We start from the raw sequence: 25973 nt of genomic DNA, 5'->3' as shown, positions 1-25973 counted from the left end.
AATTGGTGTTTTAATTGGTGTTTGGGAAAGAACTGTTACAACCAATCAAGATGCTGTTTGGAGAACATGTCCAGAAATAATAATGGGCAAACAATGATATAACAGTATATATAGCGTATGAAACACGTATGCAATTTTTTTTCAGTTTTTACACCCTCTTTGCATCCGTAAGTGAAGTGGGACCAAGCCTTAAACATGCAATCCCCATCTTTCTACTCTTTATTTTGCCACGAATAAAATTCTTCCATGCTTTAGGGGGAGGGGTGCTCTATTGTGTCCACCCGTGACAATGGGGGGGGGGTATGTCAACCGTCCCCTATATAACAGTGTCCATGTGTTCGCCTTTATGTTATATTAATTATTCACGTACATACTTTGTATCGCAATGTAACCCTGTTAAAAATTACTTTGAATTTTTATGAATATATGTCAGAAGTCCTACCATGAGAACATACAATTGGATATAAAAGAAATCTACCTGTCTTTTTTTTTTAATGATATTTTTTCCCCAAAAAAATCTGTGTGGACCTAACCCCCTTTGCAACTAAACTGAAATGGACCCAATCCCTTTTGAAAAAACGTGATTTTCTTTGCCATTTTAGTTCTCTTTTTAATAGGAATTTTAACTTTTCTTTGGTATCATCTTATAGGGCTCAAAATCTATACATTAAGACATAAAAATCAAATTTGATGTAAAATTGACCTAACGTTTGTAAGAGAGCTCTGTTGAGAAAGGTTCAATGTGCCATCCTAATGTTACATTTCCTCCTTTTCTACAAATTCTCTGAGATTGATTACAAGTATTTAATCTCTAAACTATAAATAATTTACCAAGAGTTGCATGCAAGTGATGTTAAATTAGTGGTTGTTTATGAGAAACATAGAATCAACGATAGATGAATATTTTACCAAAGATACAATGTATCTGTAATTTACGACTGTCCAACCTGTACTACGAATAGATATTTCAAAAGTGTCAGAGATAAAATCAAAGTTTCATGTTTACAGTTTAATCAATTTACCGCCCTCACACGAGCTGATCTCCAAAATATGTACCTGCATAAATATGTTACTATATTTTTTTCTTGATATATCACCATATGAAAAGCAAGTGTAAATTCTTCAAAAAGATGTAAGCACGGGATCCGGTAGACAAGCTTAGTCAGGGTAATATAGGAGCGCCTTGATCGCCGATCAAGGAGGATGAGTGCACTATACAAATCCTGTATTATATTCTTTTGTAATTTAAGGAATAGTATAACAATACTAATTGCAAATAATAGGAAGATATTGATGATAAAATTGATGATGATGACGATGATGATAATGAAAATGGTAATAGGTTTAAAGACAGACATTTGTAATTTACCCTTTCTTGTACTTCTCTTAGTTCTCTATTATGTTTTGCTCTCTTTTAAGCGCCTTGAGCATTTGATCAAATAGAAAAGACGCCATATAAATCATATGTATTATTATTCATAATGATAATACTAAAAGTAATAACGATTGACTTGGATCCTGATCAAAATAAAATTGTGATTGTTAAATTCTGTTTAAAAAGGTCAATTTTTTGTAAATCTTCGGTATGACTCAGATCAGATCCGTTCATGAGAGGGCGCTCTACAAGTGAGTCACTTTGGGCTTTGCCCGTTCAATGCAATATAATTTTCTGTCATTTCTTTCTCAGCCCTTTATAATTTTTAACGATTAAAAAGAAAAAAAAGACAGAAATGTATAATTACGTTAATAAACAAATATACAATGACACTCGAGGATCTGGCTAAAACTATTCGCATCGAAGGAACATCACATAGTACTGTTCTCCCGAGGGCCATCGACGCGAGTTCATTGTTGGTGCAAATGTAATGTTTACACAAATTCACTATTCATTGAATTATTGGATACACGAATTTCATGAAACAAATCGACTCTCAAAGATTTCAATCATATACACTGAAAGAAAAAAACCCCGGTAAAATTTAACCAGCACGAGGGTAATTATGCGTCCAACTAATTCGGGCAGTATTCTACCCAATGTAGGAAGTATATTGTCTACTAATGTTAACGAATAAGCAGCAATTTATTTATAGAATGCGCAAAATTGTCATCACACTGAATAAATAAAAATGCCCAAAAGAAATTCCCAACATTGGCTGGACACATAATTACCCCAATCGAACATTTTGACCCAAAAATTTTTAGAGAAATGTCGTGTACTATTCTGACGTTGATTTTATTTAATACTCCACGAATGTAGTTTCATATTTACAATCTTAGTTTGAATATTAGTTCTAATATTTTACTGAATTTCCATCAGATGATGTTTGTCCTTCGCTAACATAACATTGAGAAACTGACAACGACCCCCCTGCCCCTGGGCCCCCATTCCCCATAATACTCTAAAAGACACTCTGGTCTAAGTGTGGTAATAAATCCTCCAATTAAACTCGCGCAGGGGGTAGTTTAAGCCTGGTTTAAATCCAACAAATCACAAATTTTTAGAATGTATGGCTATATTGTATTTTGAGCTACTTCCTCAGTTTTTAACCGATTCTCTTGAAATTTGGAACACACATTGGTCTTGAGGTAAGGTGTAAGAATCTTTTTGTTTGCTTTTTCGCAAATTGTGTTGCCATGGGAACAGTATATTATGGCCAAAATTTTGCCGTTTAAGATACTTTCATCAGTTTTGGACCAATTCTCAAGAAAGTTGGCTCACACATTGGTTTTGAGGTAAAGATGTGCAAGACACATTTTTTCATGTGTCGGAAATGTTGCCATGGTAACGGTATATATGGCAAAAAACTGTGTATAAATCTTGCTTTTCCAAATACTTCCTCAGTTTTTAACCAATTCTCATGAAATTTGGCACATACATTAGTCTTATTGTGAAGATGTGCAAAACATATTGTATGCCTGAAGTATATAATTGGGTTGCCATGGTAACAACATATCAAATATCGAAAATTAGGTGAAAAACTTGTTTCAATTACTTAATAATTTTTAAACCATTTCTCATGATATTTGGCACATACATATAAGTCTTGAGGTAAAGATTTGAAAGACACAGTTTTGCATGTGCCGGAAATTGTGTTGCCATGGTATCGGTATATTATGGCAACAAGTGGAATGCCTCTGGCCGTCTCACCTGCATCACGCGGTTCAATATAGCAGCAGTGCTGACTTTGAATACTACTCTAACTCGCACAAGATGTTCAGTGATACATGGTTACTCTTATGTCCACTTTTTATGAACTAGACCAATAAACTTACAGAGATATGATGGTTATTCACCAAAAAACCCCAACATGGCCAAAGTTCATTGACCTTACATGACCTTTGACCATGATCATGTGACGTGAAACTCAAACAGGATATTCAGTGATACTTGATTACTCTTATGTACAAGTTTCATGAATCAGATCCATAAACTTTCAAAGTTATGATGGTAATTCAACAGATACACCCAATTCGGCCAAAGTTCATTGACCTTTGACCTTGGTCATGTGACCTGAAATGTGCACAGGATGTTCAGTGATACTTGATTACTCTAATGACCAAGTTTAATGAACTAGCCCAATAAACTTCCAAAGTTATGATGGTAATTCAACAGATACCCCCAATTCGGCCAAAGTTCATTGACCCTAATGACCTTTGACCTTAATCATGAGACCTGAAACTTGCACAAAATTTTCAGTGATGCTTGATTACTATTATGTCCAAGTTTCATGAATCAGATCCATAAATTTTCAAAGTTATGATGGGAATTCAACAGATATCTCCAATTCGGCCAAAGTTCATTGACCCTAAATGACCTTTGACCTTGGTCATGTGACGTGAAACTCATGCAGGATGTTCAGTGATACTTGATTAACCTTATGTCCAAGTTTCATGAACTAGGTCCATATATTTTCTAAGTTATGATGACATTTCAAAAACTTAACCACAGGTTAAGATTTTGATGTTGATTCCTCCAACATGGTCTAAGTTCATTGACCCTAAATGACCTTTGACCTTAGTCATGTGACATGAAACTGTAATAGGATGTTCAGTAATACTTGATTAACCTTATGGCCAAGTTTCATGAACTAGGTCCATATACTTTCTAAGTTATGATGTCATTTCAAAAACTTAACCTCAGGTTAAGATTTGATGTTGACGCCGCCGCCGCCGCCGCCGCCGCCGTCGGAAAAGCGGCGCCTATAGTCTCACTTTGCTACGCAGGTGAGACAAAAAGTATGTGAAAATTTTGCAATTCCAACTACTTCCTCAGTTTTAACCAATTTTCATGCAATGTGGCACAAATAATAGTCTTGATGTGAAGATGTGCAAAATATGTTTTATGACTTAATTAAAAAAATCATGTTGCCATGGTAACAAATCAAATATCAAAGTAAGATGATCTAGTGATTTGAACTACTTTATCATTTTCCAACTGGTCAATTCGCTAAAAAATTTGGCGCATACATTAATATTGAGGTGAAGATGTCTAAGACATATTTTTGCCTGTACTAGAAATAGTGTTGCCATGGTAACAACATATTAATAATGAAAATAAGGTGAAAATTTTGTGGTTCGAACTCCTTCATCTTGTTTTCAACCAATGCTCATAAAATTTTGCACACACATTAGTCTTGAGTTGAAGATGTGCAAGACATATTTTTGTATGTATCAAAAATCTTGTTACCATTTTAACAACATATTACATAATGAAATTACGTGAAAATCTGAACTCCTTCATTAGTTTTCAACCAATTCTTATAAAAGTTGGCTCACACATTGGTTTTGAGGAATAAATCCGCAAGACATATATATTTGTGTGTGTGTTGGAAACTGTGTTGCCATGGTGACAGCATATTAAATTAATAAATGTGTAAACACATCAAATGGATTGAACTAATTCTTCATTTTATAACATAGGCCTATGCTCGTGAAATTTAGAACAATTTTGACTTGAGGTAAAATAATCTGCAAGACATTTTCTTATTCATCGAATTATGTGTTTGTATGGTAACTACACACCAAAATAAGATTGGTCAATGCTAACTGTTGTTGGCTACACAGAGAACTTCATGTAGCTATATGCTTTAATAGTTCTAGTTTTAAGGGGGTGCTAGACCTCTAGATCTCGAACTACAGTCCCTAGCTTTAGATCTAGAACATTTAGATCTACAGTGCGTATCAAAAAAAAGTTTACACTTTGAAAAAGCCCTGGGAATTCAAAAATATACAACATTTGGGTAATTTTTTTCACATCTAATCTTAGGTTTGGGTCTCATCTGTCCAATGAAAGTAAAAGTTTTGACAGGATTTTACACTTGAGTGAGCACTGTCTATTTTTGTAAAGCTCGCAAAAATCTGTTTGCGCAGAAATGCTCGTTTTAACGCTGTGTCAAGGGGAATTGGCGAAATCAAACTTACCCTGCAGAAACATTTCTCATACATTTCCCTTGCACTTTTAGTCAATTGAAATAAAACGGATACATTCAAGCATTTTGTAACGATTTTGCCACCCAAATTGAAATTTCAACATTTAGTAAACACAACATTTACCCTTTTTGTGCAAGCTGGATCTGAGGACATAATAAATCTGAAAAAATGCTTTTATCAGACATCTCCAGCATTTTTCACTGAGCTTTTATCATTTAAAGTGGGTTTACATTTCATTTTTTATTTAATTCTTGTTTCTCCAGACTTTCCCCAAGCTTGACAATGATTAACATAATTAAAATCAAGCCTAAGCCATTTCATGTAAATCACAGCTCAGTGTAAACAAATATCGTCTCGATGGCCTCGGTGTGTGGGGGAGTGGGGTGGGGCGCAATGCCCACTTTGAAGTTTTTTGGGCATGGAAACAAGTTTTAAAAGGAAAAAGACAACGAACGTAGAGGGCAGCAACACACAAGCATGTTGCTTTTAGGAAGGTCCACTCCGCTCAGAGTTTGTGACCACTTAAGCTCCGCCCCTCACTCAGCGCACTTTTTTTGTAGATTGTAGAGTTGATTTTTTTTCGTTTGTTCGATTTCAGTATTTTTTAATGATACTGAAAACTCCACGAAATAATGCTAAATATTATTTTATATATAATCATTTATTTTTTGAAAAAAGTAAGACAAAACGTAATCAAAGTTCTTTTAGTTTGCACGTCAATAGAAATACATAGTCCGATGAACTTGTATAACCCCTTTTCTGCTTAATTCCGCTGCCCTTACCAAGCTACGCCAGAGCCAATACCTTGATCTTCTGGCATGGCCGCGCCGAAACTTCCCGGGACACATCGGTGCGCGTATACTGCGCGAAAGCAATGCTGACCACACTAGCAGGATATCTCGACGCTACTCGACTTAGCCAGACATGGACCTGAACGACATGGGGCCGTATTCTGAAAAGTCTCGTAAGTTTCCACTTAAATTTCCTTTTAAGTTACCCATTTAATTGAGCGCTAATGTACCTCCAAATTCGTATTCTGAAAACTCTGTTAGCGCTCAATTAAGTCCCTTTAGGCCACTCCCCACTAAAACTGTTTTGACCAATCAGACGCGCTCTTACAATGTAGAATCGTCTGCTTTACGCGCTGCGTCTTTCCCGTGTACAGACACCGCGGTGCGGTTACCCTGTTGTTGTTGTACTGTGTACAAAACGCGTTGAACATACACAAGGATTATCTATTACACTCACGGGTATGACCTATCGTCATCTCTCTCTTCTTTCCGCTGCATTCTCCGTCGGTTTACATAGTGTTTCAACAAAAAGGCTTCTTTTTGCAAGGTTTCGATCTCATGCAGTTATGCCGAAAGAAAAGTCAAAAACCAACAGGAGAAGTGAGAATTTCACTCAAGATGAGATAGACATTCTGATTAGAGAGTGCATATCAAGAAAAGGGACTCTTTGTGACCCCATCAGTGCAAATTTGACACATAGTATGAAAATGCAAGCATGGAACAATATTTCAGAGGCAGTTAGCTACGCTGCCGGAAACCAGCGATCCGTCGAGGAGCTGAGGGTCAAACTTAGCAACCTAAAATCCACTGTCAAAAAGGCCTACAACAAACGGAAGCGATTGATGGGGGGTACTGGAGGTGGACCACCACCCGCTCCTCTCGAGCAGTGGCAAGATTTGTTGATCGATTTTATGGGTCAAGAGGCGCTTGATGGAGTAATCGGCGGAGTCGAGACACCGACAGGTTTCTCAGAGAGATCAGCAGACACTTCAAGTTCAAATAAGGCATGCGAATTAGGGGCTCTTACAACTTTAGCCAGCCTAGCAACTGGCAGAAAGAAGATGTCGGGTAAGTTACTCAACCGTAAATTTAAAAACATTATTGTATGGCTTAAAAATTAAAGAAAAACTCATTCAAATTGGTTTCCTGATTATGTAACACCTATATTTTCAGGGGTTGCGGAAAGAACGATGAGGAATAGATATGAATGGAGGGGCATATATCTTTAAAGTCCCGTTTTGATAGACAGAGGGCGGGTAGAAATAAAGGGGATGAAATTCCTCGATGAGGCAATAAAACTACGGATGGGAGCATCCGTGCTCCTTCTTAACAGACATTCACTGAAATCCTACTATAGTAACGGATGCCCCCGCCCCCCAAAAAAAAGACAGACAGAAAAGAAAGGAATAAGAAGGAGAGGGGGAAAGGGAAGATGAAAAGAGAGAAAAGGTGAAGGAAGTTAAAGGAGGGGAATAAGAAAAAAGTAGGAGCAGAAGAAATGGAAGGGAGAGGGGAAAGGAAGCGGAGATGGGAAAGAAAAGGAAGGGGAGAAAAAAGAAAGAAATGAGAAGATAAGAAAAGAAGTGAGAGGAGACAGGAAGAGAGAGAAAAGAAATAGAGAAAGGGGAAAAGAGATATAAGAGAGGGGAGAGAATAGGAGAGCAAAAGAAGAACAGAAAGTTGAAGACCTTTTTTTTTCTCAAATTTGTTTCTGGTACGAAATCCTTTATTTGTGGTTAAAGACCTTTTTTTTTGCTTGTCAATTATTTTTTTTTAGTTACGCCACTGGTTCCCCTGCCTTTGTCGGGGGGGAGTCAGAAAAGACGGAGCGAGTGAGAGGGGAGAGAGAGAGATCGGAGGGGGAGGGGAGAAGGGAGTCCCGGAAGGAAGTACGGGCGGGGGGGGGGGGGGTCTACGGAAGAATTTATGCCTAAATCTTAAAAATATATTGATTTAATTTTTCAATTGTACAAGTGCATATACTATTCTTTATGTATATTTGCCAGATCCCAAGTCCATGGCGGATACATCCATCGAATATGAAGAGACTGCTTCTAATTCTGCTCAATCTGCATCTTCATCCAAATCTAAGTCATCTACTCCAGAGAAATTACAATCAAGAAAGTCACCATGCAAGCCAGAGACGAAAGCAATGGCTGAGTGGCTCGAGACTGAAAAGGAGAGGCTTTCCCTGAAGCGACAGAAGATGGATGAACAAGTTAGACACAACACAAGAATGGAGGAGCTAGCAGCAGAACGGCTCACTGTGGAAAAGGAGAAGAGAGATATGCTCAGGTTCCTCATAACAACCTTTTCTAGTACCACAAATACCGTCCAGTTACTTCCTGCAAATTATATCTGTAAGTGCTTACATTCTTTTTTTCACTAATTCATACCGAATAAATACCTAAGGGTCTGTAGAATGAATTCGAAAATGGGAGCCGGTGGGGGTTGCTCTATACACGCAAATTCGCAGTCAGTTGGTCATTCTTATGTTTTGTAAATGGTTAGTGGAAAAAAAGTGGGATGTGGAAAGGGGCTGGAGTCGGCATTTGACCAATCTATTATGTAGAACTTTTACAGGGGTCCGCAGAACCGGGGGAGGGGGCATTCAGCGTCCCAACACAACTTATTTATAAAAAAGCGCAAAAGCATACCATCGATTTGTGAATTTGTGCATGTTCAGTTCATTATACTTTTAAACCAATGCAATAGTATTATGTATCAAAACGATGACCTTCTCATGACATGTATTGCCAAAGATTCGTTTATCGTAAATGATTGGAAATATTCATTACCGGGATTCATTTTAGCACTCCATATTTTAAGAGGAGGCGCAATATAAGGTTATAGGTATGGTAGGGTCGAGTTATTCGTTAGGGTAGTGTTCAGGGGCACATCCAGAATTTTACAACATGGCAAGGGGGGGGGGGGGGTTATTGCATGAATAATTTGATAAGGAAATTATTTTTTTCTTAAAGTAATCACTACAAATGGGAATTTATAATTTCGAGGAAAATTTGAACCACCCCCCGAAAAAATAAGAAAGGTCCTCATTTAATTATGAATAGCAAATATCCATTTTTTTCATGGCTCTCAAAGGGGGGGGGTGAGCAACGGGGTAAAGGCTGGATGCTCCCCCCCCCCCAGAACCGCCAGTGGAGGTGTTAATTCCAGGGTTGAAGTTTTTTTTTACTGGTAAGTGTAGTGTGGGGCAAGGGCGGATCTAGGATTTTCCAAGGGGGGGGGGCATATTTTTCCCAGCAAAAAAAGGTCATCAACAGAAAATTAAGGATTTTCGTCCCCTCCAATAAAAATTGACAATCAAAGATGTTTTTTTTTAAGTATTCAATTTCAAAACGGGAGGGCACACTTTTGTTTTCATTTTACAAATTTTTATGCTTCTCTAAAGGAAAACACGGTCCGGCTGTGCCCCCCCCCCTGGATCCACCAGTGGGTGAGGGCAATTGCTCCAGAAGCAAATGTTTTTCCGGTTAAAAAAACACTTAACCTCTCACAAATTGCCAAGGCTAATACATGCAAACTTTTTACAGAATTTCTCAGATTTAATTTACGATTGATACCATTGACAATGTACGATCAATCGTAAAAAAATGAGTGAACGATTACAAAGTCATGTAATTGCTAACCTTTGTGTTTGGGGACCAAGGTCATATTTCTTAACAGCTGTGATTCTCTTCATAAATTTTATCTTAGATGTCAAGAAAATGATCACAGCATGATAAATTCCATTATGAAATTGTTCTGTAAATATAAATTCCATTACGAAATTGTTTTGTAAATTTGATGAAATTCACATGAAAAGTAAAAGCTAGAAACGCATTTTACATCTATATTTACTGCTAAAAAAGTTGCTGTCCCTAGTTTGTGCAGGAATGATTTAATTATATTAATATTTAGGCATTATTTACTTCTCAATTCCAATGCATATGCCTATTCTCTTTTACTCTCAGGAAATCATCAACGGATCATCAGCACTCAGCAGTATTCAGCACTTTTAACTCCAAATTCTGTGATGTCAATTTGCAATCAGCATGTCACCCAATAGACTATATACTTTCAACCAGCGACTTATTAGAAACACATAAATTAAGAGGGATCTATCTTACATGTTGGATCAGCTTGGTTGACTCAAACTTGACTGTATGTGAGTTTAGTAAGTATTACAATTGTGGGGTAGCTGTGCTTTTTATATGTAATATTTTGAAATAGATCATAAAGAATTTGATTATAAAATCATTCCCTATAAAGTGTACATAAATTGTAACAGAAAAATAAAACAAGCACATTGCAGGAAATGTAATCAAATTGGACGTACATGTAAATTTTAATCTTATTGCTCTAAAGTTTGGTATAATTTCAAAAGAGTGTTGTACAACACGACTAATGTGCAAACAAAGCGTGGAATGTCATGGCCCAGTGGATTTATCTCCGGACTTTGAAACAAAGGGTCATGGGTTCGAATCACAGCCATGGCGTAAATTCCTTCTGCACTTGACCCAGGTGAGGTGAATGGGTACCCGGTAACATTTATTCCTTGAACGCTTTACAGCCGGGGTAATAATAAGTATGATACATAGTATCAAAGCGCAGTTGAGTTTTTGTATGCACATAATAACTGCGCTATATAAATTGACATATTAACATTATTGATTAATGGGAGCCAATGACAACCCCCACCAACTCATTTATTATGTTTATGAAATTGAATACTTGTATTCTACATTTCATATGATAGATGAATAATACGATGGTGGTTTACGAGTTCACCATGTATTCTGTCCTACATCTATACTCCAAATTGGGAAATAATGAGTGTTGGACATTGCTCTCTCTTTGAATATCACCTTTTTGTAAATTTGATACTATTTTGGGAAAACAAGCAAACATTTGAAATGTCATTTTACCTTTATTACAATCTCATTTTATGATTCTGATGAAAATGCCTCATTGACTTTTGTTATTTACAAATTTTGACTTATTAACATGTGATGAAATTGGCAAATAACTCTGTCAGAGAAAGGTGAACAAATTCATTTCATGAATTTTACAGGATAGGCCTCTTCACTTTTATTCATTAAATGGTGATAACGTAAAAACAACTAACAGAAACAGTACAATCAACTAATATATGTTGATGCTGCATACTTTGACCTTGTTAATAGGTAAAATAAAAACAAAAACATGAAGTTTTCTGTCTCTGAATGAAATGACTTTAACAGTGGTCCTGTGATGATCATAATTACAAAATTTGATAGAATCATAAAACTAATCATCCTGTTATGTGTATGTGAATAAATGCAGTTTGATACATACAGTTTGTGAATAAATATAGTTCCAGAAGTATGAAGTTTAGTATGGTAAATCACCTTTTACGTCATCATAGTAATACAAAAAGCACAAGTGTGATAACCATATACAGCAAACAGAAAACATACATAAAACTCATGTAATTTCTTCTATCCTGAAGTGACTTTGATGAATATTTAAATAAATTACCAAATTGTGATGTTTAAAATGTGACATCTATTCAGGGTTATTTCCATGAAACATGCATATGTGATGCATCCGTGTGTTTTGTTATTCATGTATTTCACACTTTATTTCATACAAATAGCACATACATTTAGAAATATTATTATACTATTTACATATGTGTCAATGATCATTTATATTATTTTGATCAGTTTTGTTAAGGAGACTTATTCATTTAGCTCACTTGCATGTAATTTATGATAATTATATATAAGCAATAATCTTTACTTGTACTCATGAATTCTACATTGTAATTACATTTATTATGTTTATATTGTACATATTATCTTGAATTAAAGGGTCCATGAACTTGTTAATTAAACCATGTGTTAATTAGATTCCTCCTGACTTCTTGACCTGTCTGCATATCATCAACACGATCATGATGGTCTTCATCTGGTTGTTGAACTACATGTGGTACGTCATTTGGTGGTGGTATGCCTCTGTCGATACAGATGTTATGTAACACACAGCATGAGAGGATGATCTTACAGACCCTATAAAGAACAAAGATTATGATGAAATGCAAGATTGAAGATGAGGAATACTCAGATTAATATGGACCTATTCATGGAGGATTACCTATCGTTAATAGGGGTGCTGTGACAATGCTCTGCACACTAGTAGAATAATCCTCCGTGGATAGGTCCATGCAGATAAAATGACATTCATACTCTTTTTCAAATAAAATGTGGGGGGGGGGGCCCACTTCCATTGAACTCTTTTTCAAATAAAATGTTAAAAGGGTAAAGAAACAAAGACGTTGAATATAGATACCTTGATGGTTCATAGCAAAGTGACCCGCCTGTCATATCAAGACATCTGAATCTAGATTTGAGTATTCCAAAGGCCCTTTCTACACATACACGTGTCCTTGTCAGACTTGAGTTGAATCTTTGCTCTGCAGGTGATTGGGGGTTTGTTAGTGGAGTCATGAGCCAGGGTTGAGTTGGATATCCGCTGTCACCTATTGCAAGTTAAATGTGACATACAATTATATTATTAGTAGTTCCTTAGCTATCTTCAAGTTTCATAAAATTATGATGATGTACTTACCCCATGACACCGTCAACAATTATAATCGCTAATCGGCAAATTTTCAATTAGCTATTTAGAAATGAAGAAAAATTGGAAGAAAAAAGAGAAAAGGGACCAAAAGAATGAGAGAGAGAGACACACACACAGAAGTAAACAACGAATGAAGAGAAGAAATAATTAGGCAAGGGAGAAATGAATGAAGACAGAAAGATGAAAGGAAGAATGCAAAGGAAGGGAGGGTCGAAAGAATTAGGAATTGAATGAAAAATAAAGGGTGAAAGAAGCCACAAAAACAAAGAGATGAAGGATATATCACATGAAGGAAGTGATTAAATTAATTTAAAAAAGTACGAAGTCAAAAAGAAAGAAAGAATGAAAAGTAGAAAAAAATATTACTTAGTGTGAAGACAGTTTATTGATTTTGGGGGACCATTTTGGTATAGACCATAATCAAATCCGGGTCAATTATGCCCACAATGTGTGCTATCCCAGAAAGTTCTATACATTTTTTAATATGTCGTACATCTTTCCCATATCGATCGTTGTGAGATATAGTGAGCTTTATATGGAATTAAGTTTAAAAACGCACCAACCAAAACAAACATGATCATATAGTAATGATGGCAAAAATATATATTTTTTAATATCATATACCCAGTTGTTGTGTCCGGACGATCAATTTTAGAAAGTAATTTGGAAAAATTTGCAAGCGAATGGAAGTTTCATTAATTTTTAGTACCGTACAAGATGTTAGGAAATATTAGATAACAAAAAAGAAGATGATTACAACTATTGAATTCATATTTTTAGTGTAATCCAAAGACAAAAAAGAAGGCTTCAAAAATATGAAATGTCCGGACATTCGCCCCCCCCCCATTTTTTATTTAGGCCTATACCATCATGACCGTTGTCCGTTTCGTTTGTTTGAAAGTATATACCCGGTATCCCGATATACCTTTCTTAGTTTCATTGACACAGAAATATGCTAAAAATGATCGGACTAAAAAAAATATCCTTACCTAATAACCATCCTGGTGGCATCCTTCCCATCCTAAAATCATTCAGAACATTGCTTGTTTCCCATATGTAGGAATCATGAGAAGACCCTGGCCATTTTGCCACAACGTTAACAAATCTCATTTTAGAATCCACGATTCCTTGGACATTAATTGAATGACGATTCTTGCGGTTGACGTATATGTTTTCGTTCTCCCGAGGTGCACGAATGTAAACGTGCGTACAGTCAATACATCCAATTGTATTGGGCATTCCAGCAATGGCTGCAAAGTTAGATTTGATTGTTGCAGTTGGTTCCAAAGTAAAATTGATGAAATCGGAAGCCTTTCGAGAGATTGCATCGGTAACAGCCGCAACAGCCCTACTTTGGGAAGGCTGACTGATCCCAGCAACGTCCCCTACAACCGTTTTTGAAAACTTCCACTGGCAAAAAAACGCAGTGCTGCTGCCACCTTTAATTCTACCGAAAGTACTCTTCCATTTTCCTGTCTGCGTTCAAATACTTCGTCATTACGGATGTAGTCACACAACCACTGATATTCTTCATAATTCAGCCTATAATTCTTTCGAAAATCAGAACGGTTCATTTCTCCAGGCAACAATCTGTCTACATTATGATAGCGATTCCGGTATGCCATGTGGTCATTGAGGTCAAAGAGAAAAACTGCCATTTTTATTTTTGATGATTTTCAATTTAAAAGACCTTACAGCACCATTATCTTCTTACGGTGAAAATATAGTTAATTGAGCGCTATGAGACTTTTCAGAATACCAAAAGTCTCGTAAATACTCAATTAAGTCTTCGCGCGGTCATAACGCGTACTATTGCAAGTGCGCGCAACGCAACCCTGCCAAATAAGGAAAGGGGCACTTAAGTGACTTTTCAGAATACCAAAATGCTAATTGAGCGCTAATTGACCGCTAATTGAGCTTTCAGAATACCGCCCATGGACTTGATCTGTCATTGATGTGGCATTAACTGCCAGTTGCAACGATAGATGTTCAAGGTTAGAATCCTAATTTTCCCTTACAGTGTGGATCGGAGAATGAAAATATAAAATAATTATGTGATATCAACAAATCCGACCAAACTTTTTTTGCAACTCATCAGGCAGAGATCGAATACGGACACCAGCCAAGCTCAAGCCCAGGTAAGTCCTAGTTTAAAGTTAGACCAAATTAACAGACCAAAATAACATGGCCCAGTTTCGAGCCGTATATGTAATTGACGCGCCTTGACTTGTGAACTATCAAGAGGCGGAGGTTTATGTCACAGCTGCTTTTTTCATTCTATAATTTCATCAAAACTTATAGCATGCACAAAATTTACCAGCCAATGGTATCGTACCTCCGCACCGACCGGCAGGCCGGGGCGCGCCGGCGCGTTCAGCCATGGCACTTACACTCAAGCTATGGCACTGCCGCTGGATTGTGTAGGCACATTAATGTGGTGCAGCGAAATTGAAATGAAGAATATTCAACCTCACGTATGTTTGTTTTCATATTGATATGCGAAAGTCATAATTTTTTTTTCACCACCACGTAATAGTTTAGGAAGAATAAATGAATAAATTTTAAATATTTTTAAGCGTGATGATTGCTGCAAAATTCTTTCAAGTAAAAATGTTGAAAATGAGTAAATGAAAAAAAATCAACTCTACAATTTACTAAAAAAGTGCGCTGAATGAGGGGAGGAGCTTAATAGCGGTCACAAAATGAGCTTGAATCGGGGTGAAATTAGCAGATTGGTTTATTTGATGGCTGTTTTACTGAAGAATTAAAGCAACACAAGAAAAAAATGTAATATTTTTCAATTTAAAATGTGGTACATTTTTTGTCAATCATTTTCATATTTTTGCATTTCTATTACTGTAATTTAGCCTTGTCACAATTTGTTAGTTTACCTCTATTTTGCTATTAATCTTTGAATGTATTGCGTCGGTTCATGGTTTCGTTGGCATGCCTACCAAATTGTGCGCGGATTTCAATCGCATGCGCGTATCGAGTGGACCTTCCTAAAAGCAACACTGCCGTCAACTCTGATTTCAGGCATTGAACGTAGAGGGCAGCAACACACAAGCGTGTTGCTCTAAGGAAGGTCAACTCCGCTCGAATTTTGTGACCACTCTAAAAAGTAAGGTGGACTTTTTGGAAATTTGTTGAGTTGATTTATTTTTCATTTGTTAATTTCAAATATTTTTTAATGAACAATTATTAGATCGGTTATTCTGGGTAGAAATATTCAAAATATTAATTTTATTTTTAAAGAAATTATTTAGCTTAAATAATCATGATTTTGACATTTTTCCTCATTTTGGAATATTAAGTCTAAGACGAGGATACCTCTTATCTCTTATTTTCCTCTGTTGAATTTCGCTGCACCACTAATGAATGCATAGACAACCACCGTAATAATCGAGGTCATTTTTCTGGCCTGGGTGCGCCGAGTCTGGGCCGGTCGCGTAGCTAACTAGTAACGTTGATGATGCGCTGCGGCTTAAAAATCAGTCGACTCGTCATAGGTCTTCTAGCAACGTAGACAATGACGTCTAATTTGCCTGGTCTGATTTGAAGTGCAATTGCTTGAGGGCTGATGTTTATCAACGATGATTGTTCAAGGTCAGATTTCAAATTGTAAATTGCATTTGACTTTTAAGTCTATAAATCTTAATACAAGGCGCTGAATCCCCGAAATTTGGGTCTAAATTTCAACTTCGAGTCCAAGACTATGGACGCGAAAACAAAAACCCATGCATCGGATGCATTGCATTGGCTGCGCGCTGCGCTGCTGCAGCTGCACAGCCGGCGCTGCGTCGCGTCGAAGGTCGATAATCATTGAGCAACCAAACTTCCAAAGCCAAATTAAAGCTTGAATGAAAGGCCACCTATTCACATTTTACCTGGTTTTCTTCAGTAATTTCTAAGAAAAATCAGCCAATTGAGGGAAATTGATTGCAATGTTACATCGTTTGCAGAGTGCCATCACCGTTTGCGTTAGACTTAACCTTAGATCTAGGCCTAAATTAGAAATGGGGGCTAGATAGATTAGACCATCTTAATTTCTGACTTTGGGCAGAAGATAGATTTGATAGACAGCATCCACATCTTAATTTGACCATTGATTCTGTGCAATCAATGTTTAAAGACTTTTCCGTAATTTGTTTGCCATATTGCAATTGGTAAATTTTCCTGGGCCTGGCCGGCAGAACGCGTATTTTTTGGGGAGAAATTTCGAAAGCGAAAGAGCAATGTGACTGGGATCGTCGTGATTTTAGGCATTTTCTAACCGAATTTTAAAGATTTCATGCCTAACGTGAAGGCCTAACGTAACTTGTCAACCATATAATCTTCTCGTTCTAGATCTAGACTTTACCCTGTAGGCATTTAACGGACTAAAAAATCATAACCTCCTAGTACTCCTAGCGGCTAGCCCATGCAGGCTGGGTGGCCTTAAAAAATTAATTGAACCAAACATAGCTTGCATGGACCACCAACCCTCAAATGGTCTAGATTTAGGCGTCCTATATTGATTGATTGATTGATTTTATTTGGCAAGTCACCATAACATATATACAGTAGCATTAAAACAACAGGCTTGCACAGGATGACCCACGAAAGCTCGAAAGCTTATTTCCAGTGGGGTCCTGAATTAAGATAATAAAATGGTTCACTTATACTATTTACATATTAAAAATGAAGGAAAAAAATCAGAATTTAGTATTACCAATAAATAATATATATTATAGACAATAAATTAGATATATACAAGAATATAACGAAGAAGAAGAAGAAAAGAAGGAGAAGGAGAAGGAAGAGGAGCAACAGAAGAATAATGGGGACGAGGAGTAGAAGGAGACGGAAGAAACTGATAACGAAGGAAAATAAATAAGGAGAAGAACAACAGCAAAAACGGTGACGACAATAACAACACGAAGAGGAGAATAGGAAGAGACAAAAGAAATAGAAATAGAAGAAAGAACATATCGAAGCTTCAATCACACTATGTAAAATACATAATAATACCTGGTAGAGAAGAGAAAAGACCTAGGTGGAATTCATCTGTTTTGAGTTTATTATTATTTTAGTATTTTTTTTTGCATAGAAAATCATACCAACAAGTCGTGCTAGATCTATTTCAGATCTACTTAGATATCCAGTGTGGAACAACATCTTCAACAAACAGATCGAGACTGGTCAAAGCATTTGTCTAGTTAGACAAATAAAGTTAGATCTTTAGACTTGGGTCTATCGATCATCTAGACAGGAATAACCGTCGTTTCTGGGGATTTATTCAACAATTTCTGACATTTTACTAAAATCGCTGAACTGAGCCAGCGCAGTTCAGCAGAACAACCAGAATACAGAGACTGGATAATTTTTTTAATACCCATTGGCGTTGCTGCCGGCTCTTATAAATAAATAAATGAGTCACGGCCTATATGGTCGACGCCTAGCAGAACAAGTACCAGTGCTAGACAAGGGGTTTAAATCTAAGCAGACGACGGAGCATAATGTAGCTTAGGCATAGAATGATGATGGGTTCAGCGAAGAGCCCAGAGAAAATAAGGTGGCTATATTCAATCTCGAAATGCTTTGCGAGTGGTCACAAAATCGTCTCGGCGCAAATCGCCTAATACAGCCGTCTTGTGAAATCGCTGATAACAACAATCACCGATTTGGTAATGATTTTAGTTTCCTGAAACTTGCATTTGTAAAGTTTTAAATATCAAAATATGTTTTCATATTTATGTATATCCCTCAACATATTTTTTCATGTTATCTTTGATATCGTTGTAGTCATATTCTTTCATATTCGTTCCTTGATCACTACTAATTTGTTTTTGTATTTGATCGGCATTTGATTTCGTTGTCATGAACAATAAAATATGCGCGCAGCTCAGTTGCATGCGCGTATCGAGTTGACCTTCCTTAGAGCAACACGCTTGTGTGTTGCTGCCCTCTACGTTCGTTGATTTCACGTTTTTGCATCGGCTCGCGGTTCTGAACCGCGAGCTGTAACAGCGTGTAACCGCAATGCAAGACAAACCAAAAGCCGATTCTGCATCGGCAATTGGTTCTGAACCAAAAGCCGATTAAGTGTAAACATGGTAATTGTGATATTTAAGCGCAAATCGCGAGCTCAAACTTTTGCGAGCAGTTCTTTGCTATCATGAAAAGGAAGTGTATAGGCCTAACAGAAAAGTTGACGCGAACGGGAAGCGCTAGCTGAAATTTTTAATATAGGCCTACTGACCGAGAGACCGAGTGACAATGATTTTCCTTTTCCCCCGAACCACAAAATGAACCGCAGGAAAAAGATGTATCGAGAGCGACTGTTCCCTCGGGATTTGATAGATTCTCTGGATACGGCAAGGAGACTCCTCAACAGACGACCAAGTCAATGAAATTCATGCCACCCCAACACCAATGTGAATATCATGATCTTATTGATGGAAGCATACCTCCCATCTCAAAATCAGGATTGAAATTATGCCATATCAATACAAATTCTTTACCAGCTAAAATAGATGAATTTAGCCTTCTGTTGAAAAACTTTCCGTTTGATATTATGGCGGTAACCGAAACACACTTTGATGAGACAATAACAGATTCAGAGTTAGCTATGTAAGGATTTACAATCTTTAGAAAAGATAGGTCTTGACACTGTGGAGATGTCGCATTTTACGTCAGAGAAACCCTTCACTTTAAACATTTTTCACAATTTAATAGTAGTCTGGAAGCACTTTGGATTAATTTAAAGGTTTACAATAAAAAGAATATGTATGTATGTGTCACACCCAAGTCAACCCAAGAGGACATACAATCAATTCTCGCAACCAATTGTCACACCCAAGTAACTCATGAGGACATAAAATGAATCGCATGAACAATAAAAATACAGTTCAAAGAATTTATTAAAACTGTATTCAGGTTCTTGTAGAACAATTATTCAATGGCTTTGTTTCAGAGTACAAATAAAATATAAAATAAAAGTCTTTGGAATAACTACAAAGTAACCCACTTTATAAGGTGATATAATCACTCCAGCTCAATGTTCATTGATACTGACGAATCGTTATATAGTTACATCATTCGACGACGGATCTGTCTTCCATCTGACTCTCTTTACAAATCTTGTCCATAGCCATGATAGCGGGATTTGACAGTCATAATCATGGTGGAGCCGGATCCGGAAATGGGACCGGAACGTCTACTGGAATGGCGGTTGGAACCAAACTCAGAACCAGAATTAGAACAACCAATGGAACGACCAGTGGAACCACGAGTGGAATCGGAACCCATCTAAAAGCAAACATTACCCAAACTCCAAATAATTTAAGGGATAATAATATCTTTACAATATTAATATATATATACTTCCCTAGATTAATTCTCGACTGGTAAACTATAACCAATCTAAGGAATAGTATCTGTAAATCTTCACAATATTCATACAGGTAATCCCCTAGATTAATTCCAGTATTCAAAGGATTGTCTTCCAATCTTCATAATACTCATATGTCTGTAATCTCACAACTGATTAATAAGCATGATCAGTCCTTTAAATGTCTTACATATAAAAAGAAAATGACTCCTTCCTAAAAAGCATTTCTTTTAGTACAAAATCCTTTCCGATTTCTGAAATTCAAAAGTTACTAATTCTGTGTCCTGGAACAACGCAACTTCTTCATATTAATTATTAATTTACATGACCCTAATTAAATTGGAGATAGTTTATAACTCTTCTCTTTTACTAAAATTCAATGGTCCTTTTAGTGACCTTGACTTTCTCAATGACACAATCAAAATAGAAAACGAACAGTAATTATCTAGTTACATACGCATCTTGCATGTTCATAAACATTGCCCAGAATATTCAATTTTCAGGATAAAATACATGAAATTCCAAATATTTCCAGCTCGCGCTTCGCGCACGCACTGTTTGAACAGGGCTTATGAGATTATTAAACCTTTTTAGGTTGTTTTATAAGAATAAAGCTTAAAAATGACTGTTAGGACATCGACGTTTCGCCCCCCCTACTTTTTCACGACCAAGAAAAAAAGAGAAAAGGAAGGGGACAAGGGGGGAAATATAAGCTTGTTATTTTCCAAAAATGATATGTCAAACTCTATCAAAAACTGTTATTTTTGTAATAAAAGTTTCAAAATTTTCGCTCGCTCGAAACTTCTTACTGATTTTACGCGATACGCCGTATTGAGCCCCCCTCAAAATTTTTGGCTCCTTACGCCACTGGCACAACCCTTCAAAAAACCAAACAAAAATCAACTTCGAGCGTCCGATCGGGGAAAATGTAGGTGAAAAAAATTTCGGGCCCCACTATTGGCGGGAGCTGGATCCGCCCCTGTTACAATTATCGATGTTATTGTTGTCTCGGCTTCACGAAATGTTGGTTAATTTTTAATTGTCAAACAAATCTACTACCACTACTACTACTACTTCTACTACTACTACTTCTACTACTACTACTACTACTACTAACTAACTAAACTTTCCTTTTGGGTGGAATTATCCTAAATGACGATGAAAAGTTTTCCACTCCAAAATGAAGGTGAATTTGGTAAATTTCTGCCTTTTAGAATACCGACCTGATTTCCGGAGGGGGGGGGGGTGCATCGGTAAAGGTGAATTCTGAGCTGCGGAAAGCTACTTGTATACATACACATAATATTGTGACATTATACAATCTAAAATGCAAAATTGCCAATTCATCCACTTACCACATGGCCTACCTTTATTTAGTCTAATGCCATTCCGTCCATCAACATTTCGTCTAACAACCATTAGGTCCAATAACCATATGGTAGTGTTGTAGTCGAGGCTCAAACCTCCAAGGCCAAGGCTTTAATACCCAAGGCCAAGGCTTCAATCCCCAAGGCCGAGGCCAAGGCATGGAAACCCAAGGCCAAGGCAAAGGCCTGAAAACCTCAAGGCCAAGGCATTTCGATCTTTCAATATATGGAACAATGAGACAACAATGCTTAGGCGGCAGACATGACACACAGGACACAATGTGTAAAAGGTTTGAGCGAGCGAGTGAACTGAGCGAGCAAAAAAACTTGACCCTTGTACATGTAAAACAAATTGACTTCATGATAGATCATGCAGATTTAGACATAATGTTAAAATAACAATATAGTTACCTTTGTGTATACATTTATTTATTTTTCTAGGCGACTCACATGGCAATAATTATTATTATCAAGGTGATCTGATCCTGGCACGCCCATTCTTTTTCCACTCCATGGGACAGGGGAGGCATAATGTATACTTTAAAACAGATAAGACATATATTTTGATTTAGGCTTTAATTTTAGGCTAGAAAGCGTATAGCGAGCAAGCGGTTTTGAAAAAAATCAATTCTAAAGTAAAACTCGATCTTTGGTCAATTATGGTGCTAATCACTGTTAAAAGGGCATCCTTGCGAGACATTGCCAGTACGAATCACAAGCTCAAACTTCTGGATATTTTGTGTAATAAGAAATGAAATTTAAATATTCCGAGCTGATTTTTGTAATCATGAAAACGATGTACATTTTACTGCAGAATTAACGCGAGTGCGAGCTGAAGTTTTTACTGACCAGAAAAGGAAGCTGTTCTGGACTGCATTTAGTGACTTATAAATAGGATACACAACTCTCCAAATAAATAATGCGAGCGCAAAGCGCGAACTCAAAAATTTGTGATATTGCAACCTGAAAACTGGACTTTCTAAGTATTTTTGTGTGTACATGGAATGAGAATCTTACTTAATGATTTATGCGAGCGCAATCCAAACTTTGGTGATTTCGGAACCTAAAATGAATTGTTTTTAATATTATAGAAAAGGTATTTCCTTTTTGAAAAAAGGCGTATTTTAATTTGAAAAAAGGGCATTTTCGATTTTGGAAAACAGGCATTTTTCCTACCGATAATTTTTCGGGGGGGGGGGGGGTTGGGGGCAAGAGAGCACAAAGCGCAAGTTGAAATTTTCAAATGCTGACCTGAAAATTAGTCATTTTTAGGACTCTTGTCAGTTTTCATGTTTTTTTCTGCTTACAACCACTTCTAAATTTCAATTCTCATTTCTTGTATCTTCTCCACTTATTTCACCTCAAAAACCGGAATAAAGAAATATTAACAAAATAAATTTATATTCAAACGGATATAAAATAAATGGGGCGCACTCAATACCATTAGTTGGGATGGGTAGGTTTATTAAACAATAAAGTAGTTCTCTATTAGACCACACCTGACACGAAAACAAATATTCTGTTTGTTTCCTTGAAACTGTAGTGAAATGAAATTTAATGTCGAACCATAATGATTAAAAAAAGTAACCTTTTTTTTACAGCGTTTTGTCAATCTAGGACCGAAACAAAATATCAACAATTTAATTAGATGTACTGCCTATCAACATATTAACTGATTTTGCAGCATATTTTGCCTAACCAGCCTCCTCCTTCTCCTCTCTATCTCTTTTCCCTTTCCTCTTTCTCGCCTGTTTAATAAATATCAGACCCCCCCTTAAAGAGAGAGAGAGAGAGAGAGAGACAAGAAGTTCCAACATCAAGAATAAACTCAGTCATGTCAGTGAAGGAAAGGATTTAACCCTAAAAAGACTGGGGGGGGGGGCTGATTCAGCCCCCCCCTCGACATTTTTTGCGATAAATCCGCCGCGCGAAATTTTTTGACCGCGTCGGTCGCTGACTTTTTACTTTTAAATCTTGCGCAACTTTTGAGACCAAAATTGTGACCCCCGGGTACGCGGTTCCAAAATTACGCAACATTTCGTAAGTGCATGCAGACCCAACATTACTCAAAAACATGAGTTTGTGTACAAATCCAATGCAAAGTGTTTTTAGCCAATATTCACAAATGCATCATTATTTTTCCTTTTACTGCTTAAAATCAATTAATTTTATCTTTTTTATGGTCCAAAAAAAGTCCCCGACAATTTCCATTGAAAAAACAATAAAAAAAAGTCGAAAAACAATGAAATACATAAGAAATTTAGAAAACAATAGAATACATAAGAAAATAAATGTGATTTTGAATTTTTTAAAAAATAAATTTGATCAGATGCATATCTAGAGTATGTGGAACAAAAATTAGCATTTCAGGGGCATTATTTTATTAATTAGAGCAAACTTATGATTTTACACATAAATTAGCATAATTAATGAGACATGAGATTTTTTGCAGAATTTGATGTTATAGTTTTGTAGATAATGCCATGGGTAACCTTGTGCAAATTTTCGTCACGATCGCGCGATCGATGGCCGAGATCATAAGGGGAGGCTGAATCAGCCCCCCCCCCCAGTCTTCTTAGGCGTCGAAATAGCCCAGTCTATTTAGGGTTAAATGTGATATCATTTATGTAACATGTTGTCATAATATATCACAAAATAACCTTTCCTAATAGTAAAGGGGTGAAAATTGTGCTCACTTGCTCACTTCAATCGCTCTTAACTGTTTTGGGACAGAAATGTTGCTCTGTATGCCATGCTTGGCCCCTCAAAGTTTTTCTCATCATGCCATTGACATATTATTGTCGAAATTGCAGTCAGATCTGTCAGAATTATTCTTGTCACAAAATCGCTTATTCCTGTCACAAAATCGCTATAATCCTGATTATAATCATTATTATCATTATATTGTCATTATCATCATTAGTCATGATTACAACATAATACCAATAAATAATGTTAATTTTCATCACTTCTCTTTGTTACATAATTATGTTATGATAATTCTTAATAATGGTGATAGCTGGAATTGATGGCATTGCTGCTACTGCTGACTTGTAGTATTTAGTGTCATTAGATATACAGAACAATTGAAACATTCATACTTACTTATATAACAAATGAAAGTAAAAAATACAAATGCCTTGAAAAAGCCTTGAAAATGCCTTGATTTTTCAAGGCTCAAAATCCTCAAGGCCTAGGCCTTCTTAAAGCCAAGGTTTGAATGTTCAACGCCAAGGCTTTGAAAAAATAGGCCTTAAGGCGCCTTAAGGCTAAGGCCGAGCATCAAGGCACCACAACACTGCCATATGGTCCAATAATCATTTTGTCTAATCACTAGTTCGTCTATCACCATTTCGTCTAATTACCAGTTGGTCTATTTACCCATTTACTCTTCCTTCATTTTTACAATCAACACTTTAGTTTAATTAGACCAAATGGTATATGGAATGAATTGCTATTGGACCAACTGGTTATGAGACGGAATGGCATTAGACTAAATGAAAGTAGACCATATGGTGAGTGGAAGAAGGAAGACCAAATGATAGTAGACGAGTTGGCAATTGGGTGAATTGGAGATAAACCCTATAGAATGAAGAGATTATTTAGCACCTAATTGGATTTTGTACAGTGACTGCATCTCAGAGTGCTAATTTAATCATTCAAACTTGAACTAGCATCAGCACTCCAAAGTGCTCTGTAGGCCCTTAGTGCTAAATTAGCTCTTCATTCTTTAGAGTTTTCTTAAAGCCTTGGTAACTTGTTTTTATTCATTTTTCCTATTTCTACCCTCTTCATTTCTGAGAACAAAGGAATTATCTTATAATGATAAACAAACATAATATCGAATCTAATTATTTTGCGTGACTCTACATAAGTAATTTACATAATTATTGTTACATATTTTTCAGCAAAACATACAATTTAACATTATTTATGAACCAATGAGTACTAGTGATGTCTATTCCATGAAATATTTAGTTAACTACCCCCCCCCCGTTTGTTTAATTGATCACGTTTATATTTCAGGATAATGTATTTTTTAAGAACATATGTCTCTTTTCTTCACTTTTAAGAATATCACTTTTTTTAATCATTTAAAAGTAAATTTAAGTGGAAGTTAGGTTCAGAAGAAAATGAAAATAACATTCGACGTATATATGTATTTTTTCAAAAGAGAAACAAACGACATTTTAATAGCACTAACTACACTTCTAAGCAGGTTTAACAAGAAATAACACGATGGCGGTTATAAATTTGGCAACAATCAGATTCGTGTTCAGCACTCTCAAAACGAAAATTTGCACCAAGGAGCTGTGTACAAGTATGGCTAGGCTGTAATGCATGGGGTATTCCAAAGTTGGAATTCCCCAATTGAGTCATCATATGCTT

At 36.5% G+C, this 25973-nt stretch overlaps 2 protein-coding genes across 2 annotated transcripts; one reads left to right on the top strand and one right to left on the bottom strand.

The window, feature by feature from the left end:
• The first annotated feature begins 6535 nt into the window (after nt 1-6535).
• LOC121412519 lies at nt 6536-10625 on the top strand. Its single transcript, XM_041605311.1, has 3 exons — nt 6536-7289; nt 8228-8581; nt 10196-10625. Coding segments are annotated over exons 1-3 (963 nt in total). The 5' UTR covers nt 6536-6682; the 3' UTR covers nt 10198-10625.
• A 1389-nt stretch (nt 10626-12014) lies between these two features.
• LOC121412518 (putative nuclease HARBI1) lies at nt 12015-14216 on the bottom strand. The gene is made up of 3 exons (XM_041605310.1): nt 13835-14216; nt 12555-12744; nt 12015-12274 (listed from the first exon to the last, which is right to left on the bottom strand). The coding sequence occupies exons 1-3, from the start codon at nt 14082-14084 to the stop codon at nt 12091-12093; spliced, it is 624 nt and encodes a 207-aa protein (XP_041461244.1). The 5' UTR covers nt 14085-14216; the 3' UTR covers nt 12015-12090.
• Nucleotides 14217-25973: the final 11757 nt, after the last annotated feature.

This window comes from Lytechinus variegatus, chromosome 4 (assembly GCF_018143015.1).
Source record: "Lytechinus variegatus isolate NC3 chromosome 4, Lvar_3.0, whole genome shotgun sequence".
Classification (NCBI taxonomy): domain Eukaryota; kingdom Metazoa; phylum Echinodermata; class Echinoidea; order Temnopleuroida; family Toxopneustidae; genus Lytechinus; species Lytechinus variegatus.
Note: the sequence above shows the minus strand (reverse complement) of the source record. Positions and strands in the feature narration are given on the sequence as shown.

What these genes read in the sequence shown, in the direction of transcription:
- LOC121412519 (XM_041605311.1), top strand. Translation starts at nt 6,683, where the DNA reads ATGACCTATCGTCATCTCTCTCTTCTTTCCGCTGCATTCTCCGTCGGT. An exon ending in TGGCAGAAAGAAGATGTCGG is followed by an intron (nt 7,290 to 8,227) that starts GTAAGTTACTCA and finishes TATATTTGCCAG; the next exon opens with ATCCCAAGTCCATGGCGGAT.
- LOC121412518 (XM_041605310.1), bottom strand. Translation starts at nt 14,084, where the DNA reads ATGCCCAATACAATTGGATGTATTGACTGTACGCACGTTTACATTCGT. An exon ending in GCCACCAGGATGGTTATTAG is followed by an intron (nt 12,745 to 13,834) that starts GTAAGGATATTT and finishes AACTTGCAATAG; the next exon opens with GTGACAGCGGATATCCAACT. An exon ending in CTTTGCTATGAACCATCAAG is followed by an intron (nt 12,275 to 12,554) that starts GTATCTATATTC and finishes TGTTCTTTATAG; the next exon opens with GGTCTGTAAGATCATCCTCT.